At 38.7% G+C, this 16,958-nt stretch overlaps 2 protein-coding genes across 8 annotated transcripts in view; one reads left to right on the forward strand and one right to left on the reverse strand.

The window, feature by feature from the left end:
* Positions 1–13,037, forward strand: part of LOC121511082 (PH and SEC7 domain-containing protein 1-like) — a 105,228-nt gene extending 92,191 nt beyond the window's left edge. For 2 of the 3 annotated variants that reach the window (XM_041789612.1, XM_041789611.1), the window contains exons 17-19: positions 1,467–1,611; positions 1,699–1,842; positions 7,418–13,037. In XM_041789612.1, coding sequence (XP_041645546.1) covers positions 1,467–1,611; positions 1,699–1,842; positions 7,418–7,753 — 625 coding nt within the window. In that variant the 3' untranslated portion in view covers positions 7,754–13,037. The remainder of the gene's footprint in view (positions 1–1,466; positions 1,612–1,698; positions 1,843–7,417) is intronic. The other variant, XR_005992020.1, reaches the window with a different exon arrangement.
* A 1,931-nt stretch (positions 13,038–14,968) lies between these two features.
* Positions 14,969–16,958, reverse strand: part of nfkb2 (nuclear factor of kappa light polypeptide gene enhancer in B-cells 2 (p49/p100)) — a 34,832-nt gene continuing 32,842 nt past the window's right edge. For all 5 annotated transcript variants that reach the window (XM_041789606.1, XM_041789608.1, XM_041789607.1 and 2 more), the window contains 2 exons: positions 16,795–16,906; positions 14,969–15,374 (listed from right to left, as the gene is read on the reverse strand). In XM_041789606.1, coding sequence (XP_041645540.1) covers positions 15,304–15,374; positions 16,795–16,906 — 183 coding nt within the window. In that variant the 3' untranslated portion in view covers positions 14,969–15,303. The remainder of the gene's footprint in view (positions 15,375–16,794; positions 16,907–16,958) is intronic.

A 16,958-nucleotide genomic window follows, 5' to 3' on the forward strand; every position in this document is an offset into this window, starting at 1 on the left:
AAGTATTTGGACACACCTGTTAATTATTGAATTCAGGTGTTCCAAACAGACCCACAGGTTTATAAAATCATCACCTAGCCATGCAGTCTCCATTTACAAACATTTGTGATTCTAAATGGGTCATTCTGAGGAGCTCAGTGACTCTAATTGTGGTACTGTGATGATGCCAGAAGAGGGTTAGTGAAATTTCCTCCCTGCTGGATATTCCACAGTCAACTGTAAGTGATATTATTAGGAAGTAGAAGAGTTTAGGAACAACCACGTAAAATCACAGAGTGGGGTCAACGACTGCTAAGGGGCACGGTGTGTAAAAGTCTCCAACACCCTGCTGATTCCATCGCTGAAGAGTTCTGAGCTTTCACTGGCATTAATGAAAACACTAGAACTGTGCAGCGAAACTTCAAGAATGGGATTCAATGGCCAAACAGCTGCATGCAAGCCTCATCACCAAGTCCAGTGCCAAACCTTGGATGGAGTGGTGAAAAGCAAACAGACACTAGACTGTGGAGCAGTGAAGTTTGGTGGAGGAGAGATAGTGGTATGGGGCTGCTTTTTCAGGGTTTGGGCTAGGCCTCTTATCTCCAGTGAAGGCCAATCTTAATGCTTCAGCATACCAAGACATTTTGGACAATGTTATGCTTTCCAACTCTGTAGCAACAGTTTGGGGAAGGCTCTTTTCTGTTCCAACACGACTGTGTTCCAGTGCACAAAGCAAGGATTATAAAGCCATGGTTTGATTAGTTCCCAATCGACCACCTTTGGGATGAACTGGAACTGAGTTTGGGTGCCAAGCCTTCTGTTCCAACATTAGTGTCTGACCTCATAAATGCTCTACAGAATGAATGGGCACAAATTCCCACAGATACTCTCCAAAATCTAGTGGAAAGCTTTCCAAGAAGATTGGAAGCTTTTATAGCTGCAAAAGGAGGCCAACTCCATATTAAAGCACATCTATTTGAATACAGTGTCATTACAGTCCCTGTTGGTGGAGTGGGCAGGTGGGCAAATATTTTTGTCCATATAGTACACATGATCATAAATTATTGATCTTTTTAGGTCATTCAGATGCCAAATGACTGGATGGTCTAGAATCCCACAGAGGCTTCTCTTAGAAACTTTAAGAACAATTTAAAGAAAAATCTAAAGGAGATATGAGGACCATTAATACTGAACTCATCATCTGTACAGGGTTATTGATTATTGATCTGTTGTTTATAAACAGGGGTCAATATTAACTTACAGTAATGAGATAACTGTTTAGTCAAGGTTAATAGTCTGGTTGTTCTTGTCTTTGTGAGTCCACACTACCTTGGTCTAAGATCCAGATTAAACATAAATCTGAGTAGAAACAGTACAGACCTTTTAGAAGAAAAAAAAAAGATGAATATTACCTAAGCAGATCCTGTGAGTTTTTAGAGTCTCTACTTCCAGATCAGCCATTACTAATCCTGATCCCTGTCCTGCAGGAATCAAGAGCAGATGCAGTCCTGGATCACACGCATTAATGTTGTGGCGGCCATGTTTTCTGCACCACCGTTCCCTGCAGCTATCGGCTCCCAGAAGAGATTCAGTCGTCCTCTGCTGCCGGGCTCCAACACCAAACTGTCCCAGGTTAAATCCTGATCCTTCAGTCCTCCTTAAGTCTAGGGTTTTCTATAGGTTGGTCTAGATTCTCATCCCTATCTTCTGTCTCAACAGGAAGAACAGGTCAAATCTCATGAGAACCGGTTCAGGGCGGTGTCCTCCGAGCTGGCCGACCTCACGGCTTCAGCTCCAGACCGCAAGGTGAAAGGTCGCGAGCTGGAAGAACACAAACTCCGACAAGAGTACCTGGAGTTTGAGGTGAGGGGATCTCAAACAGAGAAACACAGCTTTTAGTGCCAGATCTCAGTATGAACCAGTCAGGGGGGTTGATCTCCTCTGGGCTCGTATCTGACTCAGAAAACTAAAGCTCTGTTTATACATGACCAAGGATTTCTCTCCATCAGTACAACCCAGGATCCATTCACAGGATCTTAAAGTTTTAGAAGTTGATAAATCAATTTAGCCAAAATTAAGATTTTATTAAGTGTTTAAAAGTCTTAATTGCAACACTACAAGATCGTGATGAAAAAAATCCCCTTCATCTAAGGGGTTGTAGGCCAGTTTTCAGCTTTTGATTTTATGATATATATTTTTTAAGAAGTCTGAACATCTTATGTCAGATTTTCTGTATATATCCTGCATTCAGAGTAAAAACTGTTTGATAACTGATAGCCCAGACCAAATACAGCAGGGGTCTAGGATGTCTTCATCTGGACTAGACTTACAAAAGTCAAGTAACATCCTCCACAGAAGACACCATCAACCAGTGCTGTAGTGCAGAGTATACGCAGGTATTCACAGTATAACCACTTGTTTTTTTGTTGGCACCACAGACTATACATACTTTAAAATGAAGAATATACCCACTTCTGCACACACCACTGCCACCAACAGATAGAAACTCAGTATTTAAATGAACTTTGTGTCTTCGCCATGAAGATGTCAGTCTTAATTAGCTGATGAACTGTAGCCACTGTTAAAAACTATGAAATCCAACCATGCCGATTTGTTTGGAGTAGTAGAAAAAAGAGAAAATTGTTCCCTAATTTCTTAGTCTTTAAAGTCTGCTGGAACTTTCTGCCAGGCCAAGACCCATCCTCCTGACCCCAGCTACTGCCGCTGCCTTACTGTTTCTGTAACTTAGCCATGGTGCTGAGGTACTTAGATAAACAACACCCAGCCTTTCGTGCCTTCATGATGATGTCAACAATGCTTGTAAAACATTCCATCCTTACCTTTAAAGATGATGTCGTCAATACTTATAAAATAATCCATCCTTGCCTTTTAAATTGATGTCATAACTAGTTATAAAATAATCTATCCTTGCCTTTAATGATAATGTCAACAATGCTTGTAAAACATTCCATCCTTACCTTTAAAGATAATGTCATCAAAGCTTAAAAAACATTCCATCTTTCCCTTTAAAAATGATGTCATCAGTGCTTAGAAAATAATTCATCCTTGCCTTTCAATATGATGTCATCAATGCTTAAAAGATAACCCATCCTTGCCCTTTCAAGATTATGCCATCAAAGTTGATAAAACATTTGCCTTTCAAGATGATATGAAAAATTCCTTATAAAACATTCCATCCTTACCTTTAAAGATGATGTCATCAAAGCTTAATAAACATTCCATCTCTGCCGTTCAACATGATATCATCAAAGCTAATAAAACATTCCAACCCTGTCCTTGCAAGATGATGTCAGTAAAGCTTATATAAAAACATTTGCCTTTCACAATGATGTCAACAATGCTCATAAAACATTCAATCTTGGCCATTAAAGACAATGTCAAAAGTCCTATAAAATTTTCCATCCTTACCTTTCAAGATTATATCATCAATGTTTTATAAGTATAAAACATTCCATCCTTGCCTTTTAGGATGATGTCATCAAAGCTTATAAAACATTCCACCCTTGCCTTTCCAGATTATGTCACTAACGCTTAGAAAACTTTCCATCCTTCCCTTTAAAGATGATGTCATCAAAGCTTATAAAACATCCCATCCTTTCTTCTGTCCAGTCCAGTCTAGTTAGCTCCATGCTGATAAATCAATAGAACCCTTGTGCTTCTCTGTATTCGATAGAGTGACAGCTGCATCTGATGAGCTGTTTCAGGGTCTTCTTTCTCTGATGAGCTCTCATTGTCTCCCTTGGATAAGGAACCAGCCTGTTTGATGGTGTTAACATGTTTCCATCTGTCCGTTTATTAAAATTGATTTTCACTTCCTCCATTTTCACACAAAAGTCAAATTTCACACTGAGCTGTTAGGCAGCAGCAGAAGGAAAAGCAGGAGCCAATGGTGGCTGTCATTATTGGTTATTCGGGGGTGAAAATGAGCCATATGTGCATTAAATTACTGAGACCAGGCAGGTAAAATCAAAACACCCTCCAAAAAGACAGCCATCCAATCAGACTGAGGCATCTTTTTTTTTTTTTTTTTTTAATCAAAGTATCTTTATTAGTTTCACAAACTTAAGCGACATACAATCTGTCATACAATTTGATATGTTTTTTATACAGAACATAACCATGAACTCTCATCCCGCTTTCCCTATTACACCATATCGCCCGCTTGACATCAGACTAAACAGTAAGAAAAATTTATTAATCAATTAATTAATTAACTGGAAAAAAAGTAAATGAGCCAAAACCAACAATAATAATAATAAAAATAATAATAATAATAATAATTTTAAATATATATATACACATAAGGGGGGGGGGGGGGGGTCCTATACATTTATACATTTTAAACATCTAAAGGGTTCATCTTTTCTTTTTCACCTGGTTAAGAACTGGTTGCCAGATCCTATAAAAGTTATCAGCACATCCTCTTGTAGTGTACCTAATTTTCTCTAAGGCCAGATGGTACATGAGGTTTCTGATCCACGTGTTGAAGGTTGGAGGAAATCTATCCTTCCATTTTAGTAGTATGATTCTCCTTGCCAGGAGTGTAGAAAATGCTATCATTTTTTATAATATGAACTGATTTTGAGGGCTTGCGGCACTGTTCCAAATATTGCTATTAAGGCAAGAGGTTCTATGGAAAATCCTACAATATCAGAAAAAATTTGAAAATATTTAACCAAGAATCTCTCAATTTTGAACAAAGCCAAAACATTTGTGATAAGGTGGCTGGTGTTGTTCCACAGCGATCACAGTTAGGGTTAATATCTGATATAAATTTTGCCAGCCTCTCTTTAGACCAGTGCAGTCTGTGAACAACCTTAAATTGTATAATTATATGTTTTAGACAAATTGAAGATGATTGTATACTTTCTATTACTGACTGCCACACGTCTTCAGGGAAATGTGCATTTAATTCTTCTTCCCATTGTCTCTTCAATTAGACCAGAGGTTCTTGATTATAGGAAATGAGAAGAGTATAGATTTTGCCAATAAACCCTTTTGAGCAGGATCTAAGTTCCAAAACAGATTCAAGAAGAGAGGTGGGTGGCAAAGATGGAAAATGACTTGAATGTGAAGATAAGAAATTACGGATTTGAAGATACTTAAAGAAATAGACTGAGGCATCTTTGTGATGCTGTTGACTTTGTTATAAATAATGAGCAAATTGTGCATTTCAGAATAAAATGAAATCTCAGCTTGTTTTTTGTTTTTTGTTTTTTTTTAAGAAATGGTTCAAATTATTTTAATGTTGTTAATCGGACAAGGCAGGACGTTAGTGATTGACTGTCCTACTAACCTGTCAGTCAAAGTGATATCCGTGCCACATTATTATGAATCATCAATATACAGAATCAGGTTGGACCAAGCACTTACCTGTGAAAATAAAGAAATAATGTTAAATAAGAGGGGTGATACAGAGAGAGGGGATGTTAAATACTGATTGCTTTACAGCAGTTTAAGAAGTTAAAACACACCAATACCTCTGATAGACTTTAACTTGTATCTTATTGAAATTCAAGACTCTAATATAGTGACAGTTCTTCTTACCTGTGACATCGTGGTTCACTCAGTCTCTCTATGAAATCTTATACTGAGTCTACGTAGAAACAGATGGATTGGGTCTTTTGGTGTTTGTTACAGTCACTACACTACACATCTTCAATGTCTTAATACACTATTTGACTTCCTTAATACTCTATGTATGCTCTGGTATATTTATGATGGTTTGTCTTCGGTTTGGTTTTTATTAGTCGCTGTGCTCTCTGAATAAAAACCTCCGGGAGTCACGTGTCATATTTTTCTTCATGCAGTGAAATCCCTCGTTGGTCTGCTCATATCTGCTGACTGACAGACTGAAGTTTCTCTGCGGCTCCTTCTGGCTCGTTCCTTCATCACAAACTGTCGCTGAATCAGCCCGCTGGGTGTCAAACCAGAGGCATAAACGCCATCAGGAACACTGTGCTCAGTTCAACAAAATATCAGCTGTTTACTTTCGCTTCCTGATATCCATTTTCCTCATTTCTATCCGTCCTAACGTTGAGACTCTCATTTCTACTTCGTTTGGATGGATGAGGCTATGGAGGCTAACCTTGAGCTGGTTGACTACCAATCCATTTTTAAAGACAGGACAGATTATTGGATTGATTTTCTTACGTTTTTTTGTCATACAGAAACATGAACTGTTCAAACAGGCTTTAAAGACTTTATCATTAATAGAACAGGAGAAGAGGTAGAAGTAGACACATGGTATTACTAATATGAACAAAATAAACCATTTAGATATTTCTGACCAGCTTTAAGGACACACAGTTCACATCTGTAAACTCCTCAATGCAAATAGAGATATAAAACAGTGTAGTGTCATCTGCATATGGAGAGATAAAACGATGTCGTGTCATCTGAATATAGAGAGATAAAAAAATTTAAGTGTCGTCTGCATATGGAGAGATAAAACAGTGTAGTGTCGTCTGCATATAGAGAGATAAAACAGTGTAGTGTCGTCTGCATATAGAGAGATAAAACATTTAAGTGTCTGCATATGGAGAGATTAAACCATGTAATGTTGTCTGCATATAGAGAGATAAAACAGTGCAGTGTCGTCTGTATACCTGTATATATAGAGATAAAACAGTGTAGTGTTGTCTGTATATATAGAGATTAAACGGTGTAGTGTTGTCTGTACATAGAGAGATTAAACAGTGTAGTGTTGTCTGTTTATATAGAGATTAAACGGTGTAGTGTTGTCTGTATATATAGAGATAAAACAATGTAGTGTCGTCTGTATATATAGAGATTATAAGTGTAGTGTTGTCTGTACATAGAGAGATAAAACAGTGTAGTGTCGTCTGTATACCTGCATATATAGAGATAAAACAGTGTAGTGTTGTCTGTATATGGAGAGATAAATCAGGGTTGTGACACTCTTAAGGAAGTTAAGTAGATTTACATAGAGAGATAAACCATGGTTGAAAATAAATATGAAAGTCAGCCTGATGGTTTCACATGTCCTTTCTCCACTGGTTGTTTGCAGAGATGTTGTTCTGTATGCTTCAGTCACTGCATTGTAAATATGCAAAGATGAAATAAATGAATTCTAACTATACTGTAAATTTAAAGTTAAATAAACACCAAGGAAATGAATGAATGATAACAGTAATTTACCCTTCAAACCAGTTTTGTGATGTTTTAAATTTTATTTGAATATCTGAAGAATTAATCTGAAACCTCGAGACATTGATATTTTGCAACTTGATATTTTTGGCACGAGTAGTGACGTATGAGTTTGATCCGTTCAAAAAGTTTCAGACCTTTTATTAACAATCATCTCCCTCAGAGACACCCTGTTACCACCATAACCATAACCATAAAGCCAGATTTTCTAACCAATATCTTTTTTTTTTTTTTTTCTCCATCACAGAAAACTCGGTACGGTACGTATGCCATGCTGCTTCGGGCCAAGTTGTCGAGTGGAGACGAGGACCTATCAGCATTTGAATCTCGGCTGTTTGATGATGGCGGCTTGCAGAGGGCGCACTCCAGCCCTTCACTGCCTCAGGACGTTGCCAAAAAGGAGAAGACTCGTGGGTCCAAGACATCCAAAAGCTTAAAGGTCACTTCCTCTTCATCAACCTCAACCTCAACCTCCAAGACCAGCAGCAGCGTTAAAGAGGGAAGCAAGAAGAATGGCGGTGGCGGAAACAACCAGCAGCTGGAGCAGCAGAAACAGAGCAGCAAACAGGAAGCAGCTCCGTAAGGAGTCAGATTTGACTCTTAGGAACATGAAGGAACATGAAGAGTCAAAGGCAGCAGGCTGACATCCTCCTTTAAACCTTTTCTGTTTAACCTCAGATCCTGATTGGCTGAGGGGATACCCCTCCATAGCCCATCTGAGACGTACGAGGTGAGCGGTGAGAAAAGGCCCTTCTTGAAGGGGAACAGATGATTGAAGCATTTGTTTCTGATGTGGTAAAGGTTGATCTGAAAACCATCTGTCACTTTATTTCAAACTTCAGCAGATCAAACCGTAACACCACAACCAGTTTCACTTTCAACGCTTCATTTCAAACTAGCGCAGGTCAAACCATAACACACTTAAAGCTTCATTTAAAACTGGAGCAGATCAAACTGTAACACCACTAAAGCTTTATTTCAGACAGCAGCAGATCCAGCTGTAACATCATGTCCAGTTTCACTAACAAAGCTTAATTTCAGACTGCAGCAGATTAAACTGTAACCCCACTAATGCTTTACTTCAAACTGCAGCAGATCAACCATAACACCTCTAAAGTTTCATTTGAAACTGGAGCAGATCAAACCCTAACACCACTAATGCTTTATTTCAAACTGCAGCAGATCAAAATGTAACACCATTTCCAGTTTCACTATCAAAGCTATATTTAAAACTGCAGCAGATCAATCCATAACACCACAGCCAGTTTCACCACTAAATCTTAATTTCTCCCACTTCTTGTGTTTTAGAGACTTTGCTGAGGTGTTTTTGTGGGACTGTGTGGTTCTGTTTTTGTGGATCTGAAGTCTGGGTAAGGCAGCTTTGGAGGCCACTGTCTGAATCCGTCTGTAGGTACTTTATTTTTCTGTATCGGCGACAAACATTGACCTCCTGCAGCGCCATCGCTCTGCTGCTCCTAGCAACCAACGGGGGAGCATGTTGCCATGCCGACCGCATATGACGGACAGAGTGTGAGGGACTGTTGCTGTGGCGACCAAATAGAGAGAAAGGGTGGTGAGGGGTGAGACGGTGGAGTCAGGACTCCCCCGGCTAAACGAACAAACAGACGGAGGCTGCGGCGATGCGTCAGAGACGAGCAGGAACACACACTCCTCCGCTCTTCACTGATGCCGTTTGTTTCTAACCAGAGGAAGGACAGCAGCATTAGCTCCCACTGTGGTGGAGATCGTCAACATGCTGTATGGAGGCTCATTAGGGACACTAAACCACTGAGTGAGCGTTACATTTATATCTACACTCATATCCTGATATCCCCCTCTAATTCTGCTGATGGATCATAATAGTCTGTTTTTTTAGGCCTTTCTGATTCAGAGGGAGCAGAGTCTGCACGTCTAAAAGAATCTGAAAACTATCACTTTTATCCTCTTCTGTACGGCTCTTTAACCATAGAGCCACACAGAACTTTCAAAATGTCCTGAAATAACAGAATGAAATATTTTGATCAGAATAATCCAATCATTATTTCAGTGTTTCTGCTCACACAGCTGGTTTTGTTCTTAATGAACTTCCTGTTTTCTTTGAATGCTGAAAATCTGCTGGAGACTAACACATGTTTGAATCCGTCCATTTAACTTTTGATTGGCTCCCTGCTGATGGAGGTGACCAGGAGGGAACCAATCAGACTCTTATTTAAAGCTTTTGTTGTCTCATGCTGAAATGATCATTTATTGATCAGTAATCATCTGATTTCAAAAGGCTACCAAAGTTCATTCCATGAAGTCAAACTATTGATCATCCTGGTCAAATACTATTTCTACAATACGAGAGAAAGCTGTTCAATTATTCCTGGAGCTGAAATCCTGCAGTGGAGGCTTAAAAACATGAAAGATTTTAAAAAAGCATTTCCAAACACGATGGTGGGCTAACCCCCACCAGAGACAGAAATCCTACCCCCATTGTTGGGCAGTTTAGAGAAACTGCCATTCCTTACTTGTTTCCACTTCCACTTTCCAAATGTTGCCAACACTTTTTTGGTGGCTCTGGTTCCAGAAGTAGAATTTTCCATTTGAATCCCCCCATTGATAATTAAAAAAAAATCCTTATTACAGCACTTTGAATGCATGCTATCTAGCTACCTGAGTCTTCATGTCTGTAAAACATTTGTTTGGCCCAAAACACCATTTGACATAGGAGAAATGAGGGAAAGGTACAAGACTGTGTACATATTCCTTTAAAAGTATGAAGGAACTACATATACCACAATCCATTGTGTTTAATTTAAAACATTGTTAATGATAGTTTTTTAAGCTTTTAAAGCACATACATGTACCTCTTCTCTACACTAATCTTTATTGTAGTGTTTACATTTTAGATAATAATGTTGTAATATATCTTACTTTGAGTATTTATTTCTTCATACTGCAACAGTATGTATTGCCGTCTCCATTGTAACTGAAGACTCCACCCATTAGAGACATTGCTGCGTCACTCAAGGATTGTGGGTATTGTAGTATTTTTGGCTGAGATCACAAAAAAACTGTTTTCTTAAAACCAGGTTGATATTTGACCAACTTTTGTCCTCTACAGGAGCATTAACTGTTGTTTCACACTCAGGTAGCTTGGGTCAGACTGACTTGGGTATTTCTGACAATATGGCTAGTAATCAGATCTGGTATGGAGAAAATGAATGGGAGTTTTACTTCCAGAACCACACTGTTGAGCTCTATTTGGCAAAAATGGAGGGAAGAAGCTCTCCAACATGAACATTCCGTCCTCTGTCTTTGACGACGTCAACCTTTGAAGTCTTTAAAAGGCTTTAGAAAGATGATGTCATCAAATGTTATGAAACATTCAGTCAGTCCAGTCTAGTCATTCCAGTCTTACCAGTATACCACATGGTTTATTATCTTAGTAGCATATCGGTATATAATTTAGAATGCTTTCTCCCTGGATGATCTAGAACAATTTAGTAGATGATCTAGAAAATATGCTAGGGGGATGTAGAGTGTTTTCTCTCTGATGATCTAGATCATTTGTTCTGGATGATCTAGAACATTTGCTCTGGATGATCTAGAACATTTGCTCTGGATGATCTAGAACATTTGCTCTGGATGACCTAAAATGTTTGCTCTCTAGATGATCTAGAACATTTGCTCTGGATGATCTAAAATGTTTGCTCTCTAGATGATCTAGAACATTTGCTCTGGATGATCTAAAATGTTTGCTCTCTAGAGGATCTAGAACATTTGCTCTGGATGATCTAGAACATTTGCTCTGAATGATCTAAAACATTTGCTCTGGATAATCTAGAACATTTGCTCTGGATGATCTAAAATGTTTGCTCTCTAGAGGATCTAGAACATTTGCTCTGGATAATCTAGAACATTTGCTCTGAATGATCTAAAACATTTGCTCTGGATAATCTAGAACATTTGCTCTGGATGATCTAAAATGTTTGCTCTCTAGAGGATCTAGAACATTTGCTCTGGATGATCTAGAACATTTGCTCTGAATGATCTAAAACATTTGCTCTGGATGATCTAGAACATTTGCTCTGAATGATCTAAAACATTTGCTCTGGATAATCTAGAACATTTGGTCTGGATGATCTAGAATGTTTGCATTCTGGATGATCTAGAACATTTGCTCTCTAGATGATCTAGAACATTTGCTCTGGATGATCTAAAATGTTTGCTCTCCAGAGGATCTAGAACATTTGCTCTGGATGATCTAGAACATTTGTTCTGGATGATCTAAAATGTTTGCTCTCTAGAGGATCTAGAACATTTGCTCTGGATGATCTAAAATGTTTGCTCTCTAGAGGATCTAGAACATTTGCCCTCTAGATGATCTAGAACATTTGCTCTGGATGATCTAAAATGTTTGCTCTCTAGAGGATCTAGAACATTTGCTCTAGATGATCTAGAACATTTGCTCTGGATGATCTAGAACACTTGCTCTGGATGATCTAGAACACTTGCTCTGGATAATCTAGAATGTTTGCTCTTGATGATCTAGATCATTTGCTCTGGATGATCTAGACTGTTCTTTCTAGATTATCTAGAACACTTGTTTCTTTGTTTTCCCTCCAACTTGTTGAACCTTGGATCGTTTCAGAAGCTCCTCATTGTGCATGTAAAGCTGCTCTTCATCGCTGGACCTATCTGGATCTGCTGGAATCAGTTTTGTTGATTCCTGATGAACAGGATTGTCTCGTCTTTTTTGTTTGTTAAGACACTTTAAAAGTCCACAGAGGACTGAACCATCAGACAATTTAAAGGTACGCAGAGAACCGTTGGATTTTTGTTTACTGGTAGAAAGCCAGCACACAACCGTGCCACTTTCTTCACACATGGTGTAACAACGCCGACCCTCAACGCCAGGGTGGTGTCCGTTGTAAGCTTTGACCTTGTGTAATGACAGAAACAGGCGGCTATTACATGTTTCTCTGACATGGTAGGTGTTGGTGTAAAACTGTTACGAGCGGCTTTCCTGTCCAGGTCTAGGGCTGGAATGCCGTCAGTGAGATCAGAGCTATCGTGGCTCCCTCCAACATTGTGAGGGTCTGTTCTGGACTGAATAGTGCTTGACTGAATGGGCAGAATTTGATGAAGGACATCGTCTGGTCGTAACGTGCACAACAGACCTTTAGACCTGCCACAGTTATATGCATGTTAGACTGATCGTTGGACTGGTCATTGGCCTGGCTGTTGGACTGATCTTGGCCCGGCCATTGGACTGGCTGTTGGACTGGTCCTTAGACTGGTTGTTGGACTGGTCTGCCTAATTCTGTCCCTCAGTCTCTCCTCTCTCCATGCCCTCAGATAAGCATAGACTTGCTGGTGGATTCAGGAGAACCGAGCCGCCGCTGAGACGCTCCCAGCCAGCAGAGTTGGTGTAAATGCTGCGGCTGTGCTGTGGACCCACAGGGTCATATTTACTCCTCAGATATCCTGTAACACTTGTGTATTTTGGGTGTATTTGTTGCACTGTGCAATGTAAAGCAGCATAGGATGAACTCTAAAAGTCATGGCCGCTTTCAGCTCCTTGTCCGTGTCAAACCTTGTAAATAAAGTTCACTTTGAGAAGCCATATCGTAGTTGGGCCGACCGCCTAGCTAGTCTTTAGGGCACTTTGTTTTGGATATTTTAGAGTGACGCCGATGTGAAACCTCCTGACAGGGGGCCAATCCTCCACTTTATTTATTCTGTTGGTTGTTCCAGATCAACCACAAAGACTGAATCTAGTTTCTGTGAAAGTTTTTTTTTTCTTTGGGCTTCGCTGCGGTCTAAATGTTCGCCGCCGGCTGGCCAATCCATAGCTGTACATACTGTCCACTTCCTGTGAGGTTTCTGGTGGTAGTGAAAAAGGCTTAGAGGCAAAAAATAAAAGACAAATCCAACCCCAGCCAAAGGTCTGAGAGTGTTTTTTATTTGGTTTATGAGAGTTGAACAGTTTGGTTTTTGAGTCTGGTTACATGTCTGATTTAAACAGAAAACACTTAAATACACAGTATTATTATTAGTACCAAGTGGGTCAGAGTCCAGACTCACAAAAGACTGAAACCATCCACATGAAGAACCAGGTCAGTGCTCTGATAACGGAGATGAAGAATCCACCATCAAACATCAGATCCATCTCTGATCTCAACAATTACAAAATAAAATAGTTCACTTCAACATTCAGGAGTTTAGTTCTGTCCAGAACAGCTAAAATCTTTCTCCGCCATAAAGAAGCTCAAAAGACATAAAAGCATCTAAAATTGCTGGAACCTCTCTAACATGATGACAATGATGTTCTCAGGTCTGTGCCTCTGTTAGTCTCTGATTTATGGTCTAAACCAGTGGTTCTGAGCTGGTCTAGTATCAGGACCCACTACCACAGCCTTATTGAGAAATTGCCACCCAAATGTCCTTTATTTTAAATCATCACCAAGATCTTTACATAAAAAATGGGGATGTTTGGACTTGAGATGGAGCAAAACATGTTTAAAAAACAAAGAAAGTAGGACATTTCCTTCAAAATAAAAGCATATGAGACTTTTTGCCACATATTTTTTCTTGGCACAAATCCATAACCCACTGAAAATGGCTCTGGGGCCCACTTTGGGTCCCAACCCACCAGTTGAGAAACACTGGTCTTAACTGATGTTAAATTAAGAAATAGGCATTTTATTGATTTAGATTGCAAAAAGAAGAATCTTAACTAAATAGTTTTATTTATGGTCCAAATATAAACTAGCTTACAATGATTTCTGTAGTTAATCGTGATTAATCGCACCCTTTTTTTAAATCACAATTTTAATTTCCACTTTTTAGCATTTGAAACATTTTTTACTTGTTCTGGATCTTAACGGAAAGAATTGAACAGTAAAAAGATAAATATTTGATGACTCTAACTTGTCCACTTGCTGTCTGTGAAGCTAAATATAGCATTCGATTAATCACGGTTTAAAAATAAAAAGTACACTGATTGTAGATCGAAGTTAATTGCGATTAATTTTGACAGCTTTGGTTATTGTTCAGCAGCCTGTTACACCAGGCTCTGCCTTAAGTTATGGTGGTCCGCACTGAACTAGTTAAGTTATAATTTAAGTTGTGTTCGGTTGCACAACAGGGATGCAAGGTTGATCTTAACTAGTACAGCGTAACGTCCTAACTAACAAAAGTACTGTCGCAGATATGACATTTCATTTAATTTAACCAATCAACGAAAAGCACCTTTAACCCGTGCTGCTTCTAGTGTTGAATTGTCTCTAAACAGGCTAACAGCTTCAAATAATGTATGCTAACTGCCGTAAATCCTCAAACAACACCAAATGTGGATGGGAAATATGACCAAGAATTTAGATTTTTAAAGATTAGCACCTAGAAGAAGGTAGGTGTAATATTTTTACAACTTAAGCCTACCTTGAAACTTTCTCAAACGCTTAAAATGTTAGTAGAGCGTGAACTCTGTTGTTGGCTGCGTTTGTGCTTAGGCAAAGCTGATGTAGCCCGAAGCAGAAAACAAAAATGAACGCTAACTAATACCAAAACTATTAAAAACTACAGAGGCAGTCAGAGATGTACGAGTTTAGAGTCAGAGATACATCCACATGTAGGGGCTGCATATCGAACCCCTGACCTGCTGACTGACAGATGACCCACTCTTAACACTGAGCAGCAGCCGTCCAGTAAGCTACAAGGCTTTTATTTTGAAAGGACACAACTTCTACCATGAAAACATCCTGAAATTCAATAACTTCTTTTTTTTTCTTTTTAAAAATGAATAAAGGAAGAAACTTAAATGAACTTTATTTAATAAAAGTCATAATTATTTTAAATGTCACAAAATTTAAAATCAGAAACAAGAAAACAAAGATCTTATGAGAAAACAAAAGAAAATAAATGTTTCTCTGTGTGAAGAGGTGTCTTTAAAAGGTTTGTCTTTGAAATCTTTGATTTAAAAAAGTCTTCCTGCTGGGATTTAACTATCCTCCAACAACGCCGCTGCCATCGTCTCCTCAGCAGAAAAATATACGTGTGATTCCAACTTGACTCAAATGGCGAGCAGAGACGTCCTCCACAGAGTCACACTGAAGCTGCTCACAATGATGATGTATTTCCTGCTCGTCACTGATTGGTCATTGGGGAATCCTCTTCCTCCATTGGCTGGCTGCCAAAGCCGCTGTCCACAGTGGCGTCTGATTGGACAGAAAGACATGAATAATCTAATCTAATTTTACCTAAAATAAAGCCACATTTTTATTAACCTATAGGCTAATCTGGATTATAATCTCTAAATTTAGTCAAATAAAAATAATCAATAATAGTAAATCAATTTCTATATTTTATGATTATTAATAGTATTTTTTTTAGAATGTCTCCCTTCATTTAGACACCACCAGGGGGCGCTCAGTCAAAATAACAACTAAAGATGATGATGCTGTTGCAAGGCTCTGCCCACCTCCTCTGGTTAGCTCCTATTCTGTAACTGAGGACTCTGACCAACTGTTTTGGTGTCATGGAGGAATTTCACATAATGAGGGAGTGACATTTGTTCATTTTTAATGATAAAAAAAATAAAAGAAAAACTCCTTAATATCGTATTAATTGTAAAAAAAAAAACAAAAAAAAAAACACTGTCAATATTTCCTTCTATTGAGGTTGACCAAATGTTTAATCCTTTAAAAGGATTTATTTTGAAATGATTATAACCAGGAGAGCACCGTTGCCTAAACATGTTGCGCAAATATGTTGGCAACATTTGTGAAAGTGGGTGGAGTTGATGAGTGAGGGAACACTTTCCAAAAGTTGCCAACATATTTGTGCAATTTTGAGTGTGTGAGGGAGTTTGCTTGCAGTTTCTGAAGATCATAAATAAATTATCTTACATCTCCTCTAGATATACAGCGGTTAACAAATTTATTAGACCACCTGTCATATTTGTCTCAGAGACCATCCAGATCATGAAGTGCTTTAATGCGGACTCTTTCATTTTCAGTCAGCTCTCCATGTTTTACCAGTTTGAACAGGAATGAGGGATTTCAAACTGAATTCACCCAAATTAGAGCCAGCTCACTGGGCTTCTCTGAGAAGTCAGAAATGAATCAAGCATAACATTCAACCACTAAAACTCATTTTTCTGTTCAGGAATGCAAGTAAATAGCTATAATTTGACATATTAACCAAGAAGTATTTATGTGTTTTACTATTTTTTCAGTGTTTTTGTAAATCAGTAAATTTGAACATTCATGGATAATAATAATAATGATATTTTAGCATTAAAAACATTATTTTGGTTAAAGAGCTTCTACATATTGGTGTATTAACCATTGCAGAAACATTAAAAAAAAATGATTTTGGTAATTGCAAATGTTAATTTAGGGCAGCTGTGGCATAAACCTTACTTTGGTTAGGGTTAGGATGGTCTAATTAATTTGTTAAGCACTGTATATTGACATATCTTAAATATGTTTCCCAGCTACCTTTAATTGTCATAACTTGAGGCCCTGGGTAATTGCCTGCCTTTGCCTGATGGTACAGTCACTGATGTGAATGGTGTCTCTAGGTGTCTGTTGTACTTGGACGGTGGATTAAAGGAAGCCTGTCTGTGTCTCTTACCTGTGCTGTGTTTGTCCTCCCGTGGCTCTTTGGTCCTCAGCAGTCGGACTCCTTCTGTCAGACCGAGAGACTGAAGAGCTTCAACCAGACCTTCGACCGGACCACCACCCAGCTGCACACACACAGACATCATCCACGTTTAATTTAGTTTGCTCACATTTAGT

This window comes from Cheilinus undulatus, linkage group 6 (assembly GCF_018320785.1).
Source record: "Cheilinus undulatus linkage group 6, ASM1832078v1, whole genome shotgun sequence".
NCBI lineage: Eukaryota > Metazoa > Chordata > Actinopteri > Labriformes > Labridae > Cheilinus > Cheilinus undulatus.